At 41.9% G+C, this 18,253-nt stretch overlaps 1 protein-coding gene across 1 annotated transcript; it reads right to left on the bottom strand.

The window, feature by feature from the left end:
• Positions 1-15,478: 15,478 nt before the first annotated feature.
• LOC141825901 (glutathione synthetase, chloroplastic-like) lies at positions 15,479-17,347 on the bottom strand. Its single transcript, XM_074713168.1, has 4 exons — positions 16,671-17,347; positions 16,458-16,592; positions 16,178-16,319; positions 15,479-15,657 (listed from the first exon to the last, which is right to left on the bottom strand). Exons 1-3 carry the CDS (start codon positions 16,828-16,830, stop codon positions 16,297-16,299), a joined length of 318 nt encoding a protein of 105 aa, XP_074569269.1. The 5' UTR covers positions 16,831-17,347; the 3' UTR covers positions 15,479-15,657; positions 16,178-16,296.
• Between the last annotated feature and the right edge of the window lie 906 nt (positions 17,348-18,253).

An 18,253-nucleotide genomic window follows, 5' to 3' on the forward strand; every position in this document is an offset into this window, starting at 1 on the left:
ACTCGCTGGATCGGTTGGCGGAGTTATACTGCAGAGAGATCATCCGATTACACGGAGTTCCAGCGAGCATTATTTCAGACAGAGATCCTCGTTTCACTTCACGATTCTGGCAGAGTCTGCAGCGGGCATTGGGTACAGAGCTCCGTTTCAGCACAGCTTTCATCCACAGACAGATGGTCAGTCAGAGCGTACCATTCAGACTCTCGAGGATCTGCTGCGGGCATGTGTTCTGGATTTCGGAGGCAGTTGGGAGGATCATCTACATTTGGTGGAGTTTTCATATAATAATAGTTATCATTCGACGATCCAGATGGCCCCATTCGAGGCATTATATGGCAGACCGTGTCGATCTCCGGTATTGTGGGAGGAGGTCGGCGAGCGACAGTTGTTGGGTCCGCAGAGTATTCAGCGTGATGCTGAGCTCGTGCGAGTTATCAGACGTCGGATGTCAGAGGCCCATGATCGTCAGAAGAGTTATGCGGATCGCAGACGTCGACCACTGGAGTTCTCTGTGGGAGACCATGTATTTCTGCGTGTATCACCCACGAAAGGGGTGAAGAGATTTGGTTTGCGAGGAAAGCTAGCTCCACGGTATATCGGACCATTCGAGATATTGGAGCGGATTGGCGAGGTTGCATATCGCCTGGCTTTACCTCCGACACTTGCGGGTGTCCACAGCGTATTTCATGTTTCTATGTTGCGGAAATACGTACCTCATCCTTCACATGTATTGAGGGAAGTACCTGTTCCTCTCCAGCCTGATGCATCTTATGAGGAGATTCCGGTGCGGATTCTTGACCGGAAGGAGCGACAGTTGAGGAACAAAACCATTCGACTTGTTAAAGTCGGATGGCAGCATCACTACGGACGAGGAGGCTACTTGGGAGCTGGAGGATACTATCCGAGCTCGATACCCTCATCTGTTTGATTGAGGTATGTTTTAATTATTACAGTATTTTCTGTATCGTAGTATGTAGAATAATAAATTTGGGGACCAAATTTTTGTTAGTGGGGGAGAATGTAAAATACCGAAATTAATTGGTTTAATGGATTAAAAACTAAATCCGACCCGACCCGTTAGGAACCTATAATCAGTGTGAAGGACTTACATTGTCCTGTTGAACATGAAGGTTGATTTGAGAATTTACTGATTAGGATGATTTTTATTTTTATGTATTAGATTGATTAATTGGATCTGTTCTTAGACATTAACGGGTTGTTTAAAATTTGAAATTAAGTAAGACTCTTAATAATTAGTCAAGATGCAGTTGTAGAGTTGTAATTGATTTTTGGATGATGGATCTGGTTAGGTTGGAACTAATTGATTACTTGGATTCGATTAATTGGGTTTAACCTATGTTAAGGTTTGGATTAAGTTAACCAATTAGTGAGATGATCATTAACCAAGGGTTAGGATTAGTGAGATGTCACAGTTACAGGGGATATGCTGCCGAAATGTTTCGGACGGCCTTCCCGGGGCGTGACACTAAATTGTCATCTCACTAATTGGTTAACTTAATCCAAACCTTAACATAGGTTAAACCCAATTAAACGAATCCAAGTAATCAATTAGTTCCAACCTAACCAGATCCATCATCCAAAAATCAATTACAACTCTACAACTGCATCTTGACTAATTATTAAGAGTCTTACTTAATTTCAAATTTTAAACAACCCGTTAATGTCTAAGAACAGATCCAATTAATCAATCTAATACATAAAAATAAAAATCATCCTAATCAGTAAATTCTCAAATCAACCTTCATGTTCAACAGGACAATGTAAGTCCTTCACACTGATCAGCTCCATAGATCTTGCCAAAACGGAGACAAAAGCTCCAACATCCATGATCAAACAACTCAAACAAACAATACATCTAACAAGATCAGTTTCAAACAGATTTACCTCAGATTGAAATTCTTGGACAGCTCGATTCAACCCCAAAACAAACCTTAGAGTCCAAGCCTCCTTCTCTGTCCAGAAACCAAAGATATCGATCGATCCATGAAGCTTGTTGCTAAACAAGAAAACTTAACCAAATGCAAGAAAGGGATTCACCTCAAATCGAACTCCCAAATCAACCCTTTCCTCTAACCGATTCCACAGCTCTACCTCCTGTTTCTTCTTCTTCCCTCGCGGTCGGAAGCTCCAGAGAATCCCACAACCAAACCGCAACTCCTTTCAAACTCTGGAATCCAAGAATAACTCAGATCTAAGCTCAAAACCTAGAAATCCAAGATGTTTCGGCTTAAAACTTACCAAATCGGCTTGTTCCCTTTGATCCGCCACCACCGATCGGTTCCTGCTCGCGTTTGCCCAAGTCGCCGCTGGTCGATCGATGCTAGCTCCCGTCACCCACTCTCTCCGCTCCCAACTCCGGCGTTGGCCAGCACCCTTCTCACGGCCTCGGCGGAGACGACACGAACCGAGCAGTGTCGACGCGATGAGGAGCTGCGCGATGAGGAAGAACCGGAATCGCGAATGGGAATAGGAGCTTCGGCCACTGTAGACTCCTTATAGGATTCCTAACGGGTCGGGTTTTAACCGGATCCAAGCCAATCACTAACCCAATAATCAATAGCTATTAAATGGGCTCTATTTGGGCTATTCAGTTTAGGTTTTAATGGGCTAATTAAATTGAGTTTGGTATTTTACATTCTCCCCTACTAACAAAAATTTGGTCCCCAAATTTATTATCTTTATACTACGATACAAAAATACTGCAATAATTAAATCATACCTCAAACAAACAGATGAGGGTATCGAGCTCGGATAGAATCCTCCAGCTTCCACGTAGCCTCCTCGTCCGTATGATGCTGCCATCCGACTTTAACAAGTCGAATGGTTTTGTTCCGCAACTGACGCTCCTTCCGGTCAAGAATCCGCACCGGAATCTCCTCATAAGATGCATCAGGCTGGAGAGGAACAGGTACTTCCCTCAATACATGTGAAGGATGAGGTACGTATTTCCGCAACATAGAAACATGAAATACGCTATGGACACCCGCAAGTGTCGGAGGTAAAGCCAGGCGATATGCAACCTCGCCTATCCGCTCCAATATCTCGAATGGTCCAATATACCGCGGAGCCAGCTTTCCCCGCAAACCAAATCTCTTCACCCCTTTCGTGGGTGATACACGCAGAAACACATGGTCTCCCACAGAGAACTCCAGTGGTCGACGTCTACGATCCGCATAACTCTTCTGACGATCATGGGCCTCTGACATCCGACGTCTGATAACTCGCACGAGCTCTGCATCACGCTGAACACTCTGCGGACCCAACAACTGTCGCTCGCCGACCTCCTCCCACAATACCGGAGATCGACACGGTCTACCATATAATGCCTCGAATGGGGCCATCTGGATCGTCGAATGATAACTATTATTGTATGAGAACTCCACTAAATGTATATGATCCTCCCAACTGCCTCCAAAATCCAGAACACATGCCCGCAATAAGTCCTCGAGACTCTGAATGGTTCGCTCTGACTGGCCATCTGTCTGTGGATGGAAAGCTGTGCTAAAACGGAGCTCTGATACCACTAAATTGTCACGCCCCGGGAAGGCCGTCCAAAACATTTCGGCAGCATATCCCCTGTAACTGTGACAATTACCCTGAATACATATAAGATATACTCAGCCACAGGCGGCTGGAATAGGATTACTCGTCCAATCAATACACAACACAGAATGCATATAAGGCCTCCATGACCACAATCACCAACTCATGCATGTATTATCAAATCTGCAATAGCATATAGAAAATCCACGTATCGAAAATCTCGTAAAAACCGACAAAGCAAATAACCACGAACAATCCAACACAGATACAGTCCATAACACACTACAAGTCCAAATGGAACCACAACTATAACAATACGAATACCAACTAAAAATACTCTCAGATGTGAGATAGCAGCAGTCGACCGAATCACCAAGCTCCAAGTAAACTATCTGATACCTGGGGAGAAAATAAATAACCCCAGGGTCTGGGTAGTGAGCATTAGATACTCAGTGGGTACAGGAAAGAAGTGCATGTAAGGTACAACAACAGGAATAATATAAGAATCAGACTGAAATGAGCAGAATAGACTGAGTAAGAAATATACTACAGCTAACAGGTATCCGCATGGATCAGGGTATATCAACTAACCAGAATAGGTATAAATCCTACTGTACAACAGGTAAAGAATAACCCACAGGTGTCATGAATCAAAGGTATATCATGGTATATCAAGAAATGAGTCATACTGTGCAACAGATAAAGAAATCTACATGTATCATGTATGACATGGCATACAAGTGCAACAGTCATAGCAAGCAAGTGCAACAGTCGTAAGCATATGACGAAAATAAAATAAATATCTATATCAACCTACCAACGGTGCATGTAAATACATAGCAACCATAGCAACCAAAATATCCGTCACTGTCCGCACTCTACATTCCCCAGTCACCCCCATAGAGCAGTGAACTGAGGGGCAAGATAGGACATACTGCCAGCTCTGACAACTGACCACTAAAGATAAGTGGGGAGGGGCAGTGTGGCAGGAGGGCAATGTAGCCAGTCCTGGTGCACCCAACTGTAGTACAACATCTTACCTGTGCATGGCACCACAACACGGTGCAGGTAAGATCCATCAACAGAAATATCTACAACTATCATGGATGTATGCTAATAATCCCAACATGTAATAGCTAAAGTCAATTAGCATGCTCAACAGAATCAGTATAGATCAATATAGGTCCATGTTATCAGAGTTAAGACTAATCTAATCAAATGTAAAATACCAAACTCAATTTAATTAGCCCATTAAAACCTAAACTGAACAGCCCAAATAGAGCCCATTTAATAGCTATTGATTATTGGGTTAGTGATTGGCTTGGATCCGGTTAAAACCCGACCCGTTAGGAATCCTATAAGGAGTCTACAGTGGCCGAAGCTCCTATTCCCATTCGCGATTCCGGTTCTTCCTCATCGCGCCGCTCCTCATTGCGTCGACACTGCTCGGTTCGTGTCGTCTCCGCCGAGGCCGTGAGAAGGGTGCTGGCCAACGCCGGAGTTGGGAGCGGAGAGAGTGGGTGACCGGAGCTAGCATCGATCGACCAGCGGCGACTTGGGCAAACGCGAGCAGGAACCGATCGGTGGTGGCGGATCAAAGGGAACAAGCCGATTTGATAAGTTTTAAGCCGAAACATCTTGGATTTCTAGGTTTTGAGCTTAGATCTGAGTTATTCTTGGATTCCAGAGTTTGAAAGGAGTTGCGGTTTGGTTGTGGGATTCTCTAGAGCTTCCGACCGCGAGGGAAGAAGAAGAAACAGGAGGTAGAGCTGTGGAATCGGTTAGAGGAAAGGGTTGATAGATCAACTAAAGATCATACAACGAGTGTCAAGCAACAAGTCATACAGGTATCAACATGATGAAGATATCAAGGGTATCAACATGGCAACAGTAGATCATCATAAGGTCAAAAGCAGGTATCAAGCAAAGATGATCACATGTATCAACTAGATACTATCACAAACAACAGGGGTATCAACAGGATAACAAGATAAAAATAATACATGCACTAGAATAGAATAACCTGTAGTGACCAAGTACAGGGTACCCACCTGATCAGATGATCGTCACAACTAGAACCCCAGAAATATAATCAGACTCCGTGTAATAGGACCAATCAATCACGGTCCTGCAACAAACGATAATACACACTTACTATCGTATCACATTACCGTAATTAAACTTCATAGTTTAATATAAATCATCCCACTAATCCTAACCCTTGGTTAATGATCATCTCACTAATTGGTTAACTTAATCCAAACCTTAACATAGGTTAAACCCAATTAATCGAATCCAAGTAATCAATTAGTTCCAACCTAACTAGATCCATCATCCAAAAATCAATTACAACTCTACAACTGCATCTTGACTAATTATTAAGAATCTTACTTAATTTCAAATTTTAAACAACCCGTTAATGTCTAAGAACAAATCCAATTAATCAATCTAATACATAAAAATAAAAATCATCCTAATCAGTAAATTCTCAAATCAACCTTCATGTTCAACAGGAAAATGTAAGTCCTTCACACTGATCAGCTCCATAGATCTAGCCAAAATGGAGACAAAAGCTCCAACATCCATGATCAAACAACTCAAACAAACAATACATCTAACAAGATCGGTTTCAAACAGATTTACCTCAGATTGAAATTCTTGGACAGCTCGATTCAACCCCAAAACAAACCTTAGAGTCCAAGCCTCCTTCTCTGTCCAGAAACCAAAGATATCGATCGATCCATGAAGCTTGTTGCTAAACAAGAAAACTTAACCAAATGCAAGAAAGGGATTCACCTCAAATCGAACTCCCAAATCAACCCTTTCCTCTAACCGATTCCACAGCTCTACCTCCTGTTTCTTCTTCTTCCCTCGCGGTCGGAAGCTCCAGAGAATCCCACAACCAAACCACAACTCCTTTCGAACTCTGGAATCCAAGAATAACTCAGATCTAAGCTCAAAACCTAGAAATCCAAGATGTTTCGGTTTAAAACTTACCAAATCGGCTTGTTCCCTTTGATCCGCCACCACCGATCGGTTCCTGCTCGCGTTTGCCCAAGTCGCCGCTGGTCGATCGATGCTAGCTCCCGTCACCCACTCTCTCCGCTCCCAACTCCGGCGTTGGCCAGCACCCTTCTCACGGCCTCGGCGGAGACGACACGAACCGAGCAGTGTCGACGCGATGAGGAGCGGCGCGATGAGGAAGAACCGGAATCGCGAATGGGAATAGGAGCTTTGGCCACTGTAGACTCCTTATAGGATTCCTAACGGGTCGGGTTTTAACCGGATCCAAGCCAATCACTAACCCAATAATCAATAGCTATTAAATGGGCTCTATTTGGGCTGTTCAGTTTAGGTTTTAATGGGCTAATTAAATTGAGTTTGGTATTTTACACTCTAGATGAATTGGGGAGTTCATATCTTGTGCAGGTTTGGAATACTGATGAGCATGAGGACCTGCAGTTGCTTGTTGTTATATCTCGTCCGCCAGACAAAGTGTTGATTTGTAAGAGATGGTAGATGCAGTATCTCTAGTATTCTGTTGGCTCATGCTTATTTTTGTGCATCTGGCATATGCTCAGTCAGATTTGTTTTTTAATAGTTAACAAGTAGATTGGTTTTAGGATAAAGGCTCTATTTTAGTGTATCCGAATGCAAACATTTCCAGGCTCACAGAGGATACAGACTTTGGAAATTCATTCTGATATGAAGAACAAATGTAGAAAAATCTCTATCATCCTTTCTACACTATTCTCACCATCCTATTATCCACTTCTTTGTCATGCGGTAAATTTTGGTTCCTCAATATTCTCAGTGGCCTCCCAAAAGTCATGCTTCTGCTTCCACACTATTACTGCTTTTCAAAACTCATTTGGTAGCTTGTCTCCTCGATGTCTACACTATTACTGCTTCCACACGGTCTAGGGTTATATCATGAGAAAGTGGAAAACTGCTTTTAGGCTTTGTTTAGTTTGTTTTCAGCATTGAAATCGGTTCTATTTGTTACAAGCTACTTTGCCGGAGAAAGCAGTGTGGCTGAGTCACCAACTGCTGAGCCAAGTGGCCGAGTTGCCAAGCTGAGTGCTGAGTGCTGAGTGCTGAGTGCTGAGTGCTGAGTGCCGAGTGCCGAGTGCCGAGTGGTCGACTGTTGAGTGCCGAAGCCGAGTGGTCGACTGCCGACTGCCGAGCCGCCGAATGGCCGAGCCGAGTGGCCGAATGGCCGAATGGTCGAATGGTCGAGCCGAGTTGCCGAATGGCCGAGTGGCCGAGCCGAGTTGCCGAGTGGCCGAATGGTCGAATGGCCGAGCCGAGTTGCCGAATGGCCGAATGGCCGAGCCGAGTTGCCGAGTGGTCGAGGCCTGCGTTCAACGCAGTTTCCTTAAAACAGATTTGTCCCCTCCGGCGGTGCTTAGAGGTAAAGACGGGCGTCTGTTTCCCAGGATACAACGACAAAATCGGAAAATGATCAAGCACAGATCGTTGCCGGCGAACTGATTACACCCAAAGGCTATCACAGGGGAAAGCAGAGGAAAGAGGAAGCGAGGGATCGAGAATGCTCTTATCCTCTTTCATCGCTGCCTCGCTGCCTCTTTTATAACCTCGCAGCATATCTCCAATTAATTAGAGATTAATGGTACGATTAATAATTAATGAAACATGAATTGAAACGTTAGTTTAATACTCGGTCGTTTCAACGTCAAGTCATTAACTCATCCGTTACAAAAATAGAACGAGATGCAAAATGTTGGTTGATCTGCTTGGGCAAATTATGCCCTGACCGGTCCGACATTCGACGCGCGCAGGTCGCGCTCGCACACAAGTTACCTTGCGGGCAGTGCAATCCGGGCCCTGGATTTGCACCCCCCTGCGCACCCACGCGTGAGAGAGAGCCTCTCCCCTTGCATTTGTTCACAACATCAATGCTTGTGATACAATATAAACCAACCAAGTTGCCCCTCAACTACCAATGTGGGACTAAACTCCTCCATATGAGGGTCTTCTCCATCCTTCCATTTCATTGTTTCCATTCATATTTCCAACAATCCCCCACATGAATGGAAACTGGTATGTGATAGCTTTTAGCAGTAAAGTCCGGCATAGGATAGGTAGGTTTTATCCTTTGAACCTTCCCTTATGATAATATGTTTGCTCATTGGTTGATTTAGTAGACGCGATGTCTTTGAACCAATCGACCATTCATATAAGCATTGACACATTTCATACAGGACTTTCCCTGATGTAATTCAGTTCTCATGAGTGTGTTCATTCTTGGCCATAAACACGCCTGGTTCTGTGAGAAGGTTTAAGATTTGTGCCTTCCAAATCTCTTCGAAGCGGCCCCACTTCTTTCTCACATAGGTGATCACTCAAGAGTATTCCACATTACTCTACTGGATCATTAAAAGCTATGTGCTTATCCTCCATCCTATCACTATTTCATTGGGTCATTTCCCCCATAGTGATGTTCCTTAGTCGGTGCAGTTAGGTTGTCCCTTTGAACCTAGTTCTTGGGATCTCCAGTCTGCATAGGTTGGGTTTCCTTTGCACCAACATTTGCTATCGGCATCAAACCCATCCTTCGAGATGAGCTCGCAACTAACTCTCTATTTAACCCTTTGGTTAGTGGATCCGCTAGGTTATCCTTTGACTTTACATAGTCAATAGTGATAACTCCCGTTGAGAGTAATTGTCTAATAGTGTTATGTCTACGACGCATATGTCTAGACTTTCCATTATACAAATGGCTTTGTGCCCGTCCAATTGCTGACTGACTGTCACAATGTATGCATATTGCGGGCACAGGTTTCGGCCATTTAGGAATATCTTCTAAAAATTGTCGTAACCATTCAGCCTCTTCACCACATTTGTCAAGGGCTACGAACTCAGACTCCATTGTGGATCTAGTTATTATGGTTTGTTTAGAAGATTTCCATGACACAGCAGCACCTCCTAAAGTGAATAAATATCCACTTGTAGACTTAGAGTCTTTTACTTCAGATATCCAATTAGCATCGTTGTATCCCTCGATCACCGATGGATATCTTGTATAGTGCAGCCCATAATCACGAGTGTAACGCAAATACCTTAGTATTCTTGTTATTCCTTTCCAATGCTCAACACCGGGATTACTCGTGTATCTACTCAGTTTGCTTACTGCGTAGGCTAAGTCTGGTCGTGTACAACTCATTAGGTACATCAGACTTCCAATCACTCTAGAGTACTCTATCTGAGAGCTACTCTTTCCTCGATTTTTCGATAGATGTTGACTCATATCTATCGGAGTCCGTGCCAACGCAGTATCATTCTTATTGAATTTCTCAAGAATCTTATCCACATAATGGGACTGACTAAGAACAAGTCCTTCAGCTGTTCTAAGAATTTTAATTCCTAAAATTACATCAGCTAGACCCATGTCTTTCATGTCAAATCTTGAATTCAATATTTCCTTAGTGGATTTAATTATCTTATCATTATTTCCAATGATAAGTATGTCATCTACATAAAGACACAAGATGACAAAATCATCTTCAATGTTTTTGCTGTAGATACATTTATCACACTCATTGATTCTAAATCCACTATTCAACATGACGTTGTCGAATTTCTCATGCCACTGCTTAGGAGCTTGTTTCAAGCCATACAGTGACTTGACCAATCTACATACCTTATTTTCCTGTCCTGGAGCAGAAAATCCTTCAGGTTGTTCCATGTAGATTTCCTCTTCTAAATTACCATTTAGAAAAACGGTCTTAACATCCATTTGATGTATTCCAAATTCCACAATGTGGCAATTGCTAATAACACTCTAATAGAGGTTATTCTTGATACTGGAGCATATGTATCAAAATAGTCAAGGCCTTCACGCTGTCGGTAACCCTTAATTACCAATCTAGCCTTGTATCTATCTATTGTGCCATCCAATTTCTTCTTTCTCTTAAAAATCCACTTACAGCCTAATGGTTTACTTCCAGGAGGAAGATCCACAAGCTCCCAAGTATGATTTTGTAAGATAGAAGTGATTTCAGATGCAATCGCTTCTTTCCAGTGAGGTCCTTCAGAAGATCTTAAAGCTTCTGTATAATTCTGTGGTTCACTTTCCAACATAAAAGTGATAAAATTTGATCCATAGGATTTTTCCACACGAGCTCTTTTACTCCGTCTAAGCTCTACCTCTTATGGTTCACTCTCATGTTCTTCTTCTTGTGTTTCAAAGGTCCTCTTTGAGGAACTTGCTTCCTCTCTTGACCTATATGGAAACACATCTTCGAAGAATGAGGCATTTCTCGATTCAATTATCGAGTTTTTATGTATTTCTGGAATTAGCGATTCATATACTAGAAATCGATAAGCACTACTATTCTGTGCATATTCTAGGAATATGCAGTCAATAGTTTTTGGTCCTATTTTAACCCTTTTTGGATTAGGTACCAACACCTTAGCAAGACATCCCCACACTCGCAAGTATTTATAGGATGGCTTTCTACCATTCCATAATTCATAAGGGCTCTTGTCTATATTTTTCCGGGGTACCTTATTTAATAGGTAATTCGCTGTTAGTACAGCCTCTCCCCATAAATTTTCTGGTAGCCCAGAACTTAATAAAAGAGCATTCATCATCTCTTTTAAAGTTCGATTCTTCCTCTCAGCAACACCATTTTGCTGAGGAGTATATGGAGCTGTTGTTTCGTGTCTGATTCCATGTTCAGCACAAAACTCAGCAAATGGTGAAACATATTCACCTCCTCGATCACTTCGAACCACCTTAATCTTCTTATTAAGATGATTTTCAACCTCAGTTTTATAGAGAATAAATTTCTCTATAGCCTCATCCTTACTTTTTAGAAGATACACATAATAGAATTTTGTGTTATCATCTATAAAAGTAATAAAATATTTATTTTCACTACGTGTTGGAACTCCTTTTAGGTCGCACACGTCTGTATGGATTAAGCCGAGTGGTTCTGTGTTTCTTTCAACATGTTGAAAAGATGACCTTGTCATCTTCGCTTCAACGCAAGTCTTACATTTTTGTTTCGGGTCAAGTAGGAATGTCGGAATGCTTTGCATGTTAATTAATCTTCGCATCGAATTGTAATTAACATGTCCTAGTCTACTATGCCACAACACAGATGACTCAAGTATATAAGAGGAAGAACTTTCATTTTTATTCATTTTCGGCCTAATGGCCATTACACTGAGCTTAAAAAGCCCATCATTTTCATACCCCTTTCCTACAAACATTCCACTCTTTGACAACACTACCCTGTCTGACTCAAATACAATGCGAAAGCCATGCTTGCTTAAAAGTGATCCGGACACCAGATTCTTCCGAATCTCCGGAACATACAACACATTGTTCAGAGTTAAATCTTTGCCCGAAGTCATCTTCAGCACCATTTTTCCACGGCCCTTGATCTCTGAGGTTGCTGAATTCCCCATATATAGCTTATCTCCATCTTTAACTTCTTCAAAGTTGTGGAGAAGCTCCTTGTTACAGCACACATGTTTGGTGGCTCCTGTATCAATCCACCACTGCCGCGGGTTCGAACCGATGAAGTTCACTTCAGAAATGACGGCGCAGAGATCCATATCTAGCCCCTCGCTCATATTAGCTTCTTGCTTCTTCTTTGGCTTTCTGCACTCAGAAGATTTGTGACCAACACGGTCACAGTTGAAGCATTTCCCCGTGAATTTCTTTTTGCTAATGCCTCCTTTAGGCTCCATCTTGGAATACTTTGACTTCTTCTGTTTTGAGCCCTCGCCATGTTCAACAACATTGGCTTTGACCATTGTCTGAGTGAATGATCGTTTGTCTGAGCTCCTGTTGTCTTCCTCAATTCGGAGTCGAACGATGAGCTCCTAGATATTCATCTCTTTCCTTTTGTGCTTCAAGTAATTCTTGAAGTCCTTCCAACCGGGAGGGAGCTTCTCTATGATTGCTGCCACCTGGAAGGTTTCACTCAGCATCATGCCTTTTGAGTGAATCTCGTGCAGGATCACTTGAAGTTCCTCGACTTGGCTGATCACCATCTTGGAGTCCACAATTTTGAAGTCCAGGAATCGGCCAACAACAAATTTCTTGGCCCCCGCATCCTCTGTTCTGTATTTCAGGTCTAAGGATTCCCATAATTCCTTAGCCGACTTCTTTGAGCAATATACATTATATAATGCATCTGCCAAACAGCTTAGGATATAGTTTCTGCAAAGAAACTCCGAGTGCTTCCAAGCCTCCACAGCATTGAAGGTTTGGGCATCTAAAGTACCCTCAGGTACCTTAGGTGGTTCTTCAGTCAAGAGCCTAGCCAGATTAAGAGTGGTCAAGTAGAAAAGCATTTTCTGCTGCCACCTCTTAAAATTCATTCCCATGAATTTCTCTGGCTTCTCGGCATGATTGATTGGGACTGACCCAATCGGTACAGTAAGTACAGTAGGAGTGGTTACCTGCACCTGTTGAGTAGTAGGCTCCGCTACCGTCATCTCAACTTGGTCCGCCGCCATCGCAACAGATAGAAATCTGTTTTAAGACTGTTACAAGCTACTTTGCCGGAGAAAGTAGTGTGGCTGAGTCACCAACTGCTGAGCCGAGTGGCCGAGTTGCCAAGCTGAGTGCTGAGTGCTGAGCGCCGAGTGGTCGACTGTTGAGTGCCGAATGTCGAGTGGTCGACTGCCGACTGCCGAGCCGCCGAATTGCCGAATGGCCGAGCCGAGTTGCCGAATGACCGAATGGCCGAGCCGAGTTGCCGAATGGACGAATGGCCGAATGGTCGAGCCGAGTTGCCGAATGGCCGAGCCGAGTTGCCGAATGGCCGAATGGCTGAATGGCCGAGCCGAGTTGCCGAATGGGCGAATGGCCGAATGGCCGAGCCGAATTGCCGAATGGTCGAGGCCTGTGTTCAACGCAGTTTCCTTAAAACAGATTTATCCCCTCCGGCGGTGCTTAGAGGTAAAGACGGGCGTCTATTTCCTAGGATACAATGACAGAACCGGAAAACGATCAAGCACAGATCGTTGTCGGCGAACTGATTACACCTGTAGGCTATCACAGGGGAAAGCAGAGAAAAGAGGAAGCAAGGGATCGAGAATATTCTTATCCTCTTTTTCATCGCTGCCTCGCTGCCTCTTTTATAACCTCGCAGCATATCTCCAACTAATTAGAGATTAATGGTACGATTAATAATATAATGGCATGACTTGAAACGTTAGTATTAATACTCGGTCGTTTCAACGTCAAGTCATTAACTCATCTGTTACAAAAATGGAACGAGATGCAAAATGTTGGTTGATCCGCTTGGGCAAATTCTGCCCTGATCGGTCCGACATTCGACGCGCGTAGGTCGCGCTCGCACACAAGTTACCTTGCGGGCAATGCAATCCGGGCCCTGGATTTGCACCCCCCCTGCGCACCCACGCATGAGAGAGAACCTCTCCCCTTGCATTTGTTCACAACATCCATGCTTGTGATACAATATAAACCAACCAAGTTGTCCCTCAACTACCAATGTGGGACTAAACTCCTCCATATGAGGGTCTTCTCCATCCTTCCATTTTAGTGTTTCCATTCATATTTCCAACACTATTTGTACATGAAAATGCAAATTTCTTGGGCACTAAACTCTATCAAAATTCTACTCTTTTAATGCTTCCAAATTTTTTATCATCATGAACACGGAGTTGTCATTGCAAAATGTACAGAACTCCAATGATAAACCAACATGTTTTTTTAGTAATATTTAAGTTTTCTAGTGTAAAGAACATTATAGATATTATGTCAAACTAGATATAGAGTTCAAGTAAGAACAAAGGATTCGGATGGAATAACTTAGGGGTGCATTTAAGATGTTCAGTGTAATGAGATCCTGCCAAATGAAAATATTAAATGATTTATATATATACCTTAGGCCATTTTTTACTCCTTTTCTCTGCCGATTCTTTTATTATTATTTTGGTGATTTTTTTTTTCATTCTGTTTGTGCTTACGATCACCAACAAGTTCAATGACCAACTTGGACAAAGTCTAGGATTATTAGACATCACAGAATTGACACTCTTACATATTATTCATATTATTTGTCACGCGTAATTTGCATATAATATCTTTAATCACATTTTGCATTTAAATTGCAAACCATGCATTATTTTCTGGTTATTGCAATTTGCATACATTGATTTGCATCACACACAGGTTTATATACGAGGACTGGGACATGCCCCATACGACAGCCAAGTTGAAGTTCCCATTCTATTGGGATGAAGAGTGCTTCCATGTAAAGGATGAGTTGTGATGTCCTTAATCTTCTGCAACTGTGCAAGATGTTGCATTTGGCTCGTTTGGCCTTTGTGTAGACAATTTTCCTCTTGTGAACTAGAATTTGTAAAACTTGAACATTAAAAAACAGCTGTCAAAATGTGATGTCCTTAACTAAACTATATATGGTTCATCTTTATGGATGGAAATGAAGGCGAATTTTCACAACCATTTTTCCAGTAGCATTTATGATTGCTCTGTCTTGGTCACTACTAGTGACTTAATTCTGGTTGAGTGGGACTACATTGATTTGAAATTTTTCTTGTAGATTTTTACAAGGTTTACTTTTGGTGTTAATCAAATGTTACAGGGAACGTTATTTCCTCAGATAATATTTGTAAAGGCCTACTGAACCATATTAAAGCTCAATAAAAATATCATTTATTTAATGTAGTTAATTTGCTTGTTTACCAACAAAGGATACGGCCGAAATGAAAAAGCGAGGATAAAGAATTAATAAGTTTTTTTATTCCCTATTTATTTGTAGGAGTCTGTTTCCATAATTAATTGAGTTCCAAACTCATATCTAGATCACTCAAAAAAAAAAAAAAAAAAGCCATTGCATTCGTGGATAAGATGAAAAACGTTTGATCATACAAATTCGGGGGAAAAGGAAAATTATGAATTCTTTTATTTTCTGCCAAATTTAAGTTTTATTCAGAAATGATTTCAACAAGGCACATCCATATTGATATGCTTGGCTTTACAACCTAGAAGAGTTTATTCTGGTTGCCTCAAATTTTGACATCCGTTTAAATATGCACGCCTAGCAGCTCCAATCGACCAACCTGCAACATTGCACCATCATATGAGTTATGAACTTATTATGGATCGCGTAAAGAGTTGTCTTCACACAAGGAAATACATGTATTCCAAAAGCCTATTGATATGGTGAAAAAACAACAAAAGCAGGCAATAGTGATGCATGCAGGATCTTGTGAACCTAAGTCACAATTCAAATATCAAACTGTTCGACTGAAACTTTAAAAAATGATCATTATCAGCTTACAACATGCCCATCCACACGGAAAGCACATGCCAAAAAGTGAATCGTCAAGGAAGATTGTAAATTGTTGATAGATGGCTGAAGCTGTCGATGCAACATACATGATAAATGCAAGCTAAGGGATGCCGGGGTCAAAACCATTTGCTTCAGGGGGAATTTAAGAGCATGACCATAACTTTCAAGGAACTAAATGCAATGATTCCTAATAAGATCTTGCAGACAGAGTCAAACCATTTAATCAATAGAACAAAGTCCAAGTGGCATAGTTCGATGTCCCAGGAGAACAGAATTGCTCACATTACCTTAACGAGCATGCTTTCTCATGTCAGATAAATACTATCCAATACTGCAAACCCAGCAGCAACACCACCTTCATTTGATGATCAAACTTTTGTCCGCATCAAATAGCCACTTTGATCATTCATAATGACCTTGTCATTGTTCCTGCAAATTGCAAATTATTCCATGTTCTTCAGAATCAACGAAATTAACAAAGACAACCAACTGCTTAGTACTTCAATAACCTTAAGTAAGCGCTGTATATTCCGATTTCAGAAATTGCATTATACTAATGCCAAATACCTTCTCGGACGAGAAAAGAAGGAACAGATGTCGGGAAGATTCTCTGTATCAAAATGTATGCAGCAAGTTCCTCCATCCCTTCCTTTTGCAGCCTAACTAATGTTTCCCTTACACTGTCACCATAAATGTTGTTTCCTACAAGCAGACACAACGTATAAAATCTCCTGGAAGTGAAGGAAATAATAAATAGTGAAAATGTGGATAAAGAGGTACCTCCTCCTTCTCGCTGCGGTTTGAGGGCAAATAAATCAGGTTTTCCGACAGCAGACCTAACGACATCTGCATCATCCAAACTCCACAACCCTGCAAAACACTTCCTCACTTTTGCAATATCATCTTTATTATCGAGGAACTTGAAATACACAAGAAACATTACTTAGTGAGCAAAAGTATAAGTCAAACATAATGAAACTGACACAATTATGATCCATTTCATAATTTTTACAAATTTAAAGTAAATCATAGATAGCAAATTTGATTACCTCATCAATCCATGTGACAAGAAAACATAAAAAAATTGACCCAGACACAACCAGTTTCTGGTTAACCTATTCAAAGTGAATCATGTCAAAACCATCCTAATTGTAGTTCCCCAAACTACAGATCAACGTTGAAATCTCTTTAGATGGTTTAGATCTCTAATTATAGCTTATTTTGTTAAACTTACACATCCCATCTAGGAATATAAATTGGTTAAGATTATTCAAACTTTAGTATTTTAAAAATTCAAAAACGAAAAAATTGCATGATTACAAGTTGTTTCTGTTCCAACAATCAAAGGGCTTGCTACAGAGAGCAGTTAAACAAACCATATAACTATACGCAAAAATTGGAAATTACCATCTCATTAGGTGGGGTTGGCTAAAAAATTAGAAATTACCTAAAGAAAATAAACTTGAGAAATTAAAAGGGAAATAATGACACATTTGGTTTGGCTAATTCTTGCTGAATCTTCTTTGTTCCAACTAAATGATATGAGATTGATGGGCACTTGACGGCTGATGATTTCTCCATTAAAAGCCTCGCTCTCCATTCCTGTTGTGTGACAAATTTACATCTCTTTATGATGTAGGGAAAAACTGTAACGACCCGGCCCCTTGAGCGGCCCAACTGGCGACCCCTTGGGCGGCCCCTTATGTCACTTGGCTACCAGGATTCATAAACTCTAGTACTTAACCTGGAGGTCTAGAGTTCGAATCCTGAGGAAGGTAAAAATCCACTGGCCAAGGGTGGAAAGACCTAGTGAGTAACGGCACGGGCGAGAGTCGTCGGTTGACGACATAAGGGGTCGCCAGTTGAGCCGCCCAAGGGACCGCCAAGGGGTCGCCAGTTGGGCCGCCCAAGGGGCCGAGGGGCCGGGTCGTTACAATAAAAAGGCGCCTTTTTATGTAACGACCCGGCCCGTCTGCCCATGGGAACTTTACTTTATCCCGACCCCTTATTTTTCTGTGGGTCATAGGCCCTCGACCATCGACCGTGCCGTTACCTACTTAGGACTTTCCACCCCTGGCCAGTGGATTTTTGCGTTCCCCAGGATTCGAACTCTAGACCTCCAGGTTAAGTACTAGAGTTTATGAATCCTGGTAGCCACGCTCACTTGCCTGTTATTGGTAAAGGTTTGTTTCAACCTGTTTGGATACGCCTTTGGATACGCCCAAGACATCCACTCTGATTGCACAAAATCTAATTTCCTGCAAATCAGAAACTTAATTATTGTCTGCTTAATTTCGATCTAATTGAATTGAAATTTGAATCGATAAAAATGTATGGAGAACAAGTGAAAATTTAATCCATTT

The sequence above is a fragment of the Curcuma longa genome, chromosome 4, assembly GCF_044706935.1.
Source record: "Curcuma longa cultivar G26 ecotype Majalengka, Jawa Barat chromosome 4, ITB_CL_G26_1.1, whole genome shotgun sequence".
NCBI lineage: Eukaryota > Viridiplantae > Streptophyta > Magnoliopsida > Zingiberales > Zingiberaceae > Curcuma > Curcuma longa.

Bases quoted from the DNA above. Each gene is read 5' to 3' on its own strand.
- LOC141825901 (XM_074713168.1), bottom strand. From the start codon at position 16,830: ATGTTTCTTGTGTATTTCAAGTTCCTCGATAATAAAGATGATATTGCA. The intron at 16,593-16,670 runs GTACCTCTTTAT...GTCTGCTTGTAG, and splicing joins ACCGCAGCGAGAAGGAGGAG to GAAACAACATTTATGGTGAC. The intron at 16,320-16,457 runs GTATTTGGCATT...TGCAATTTGCAG, and splicing joins TTCTTTTCTCGTCCGAGAAG to GAACAATGACAAGGTCATTA.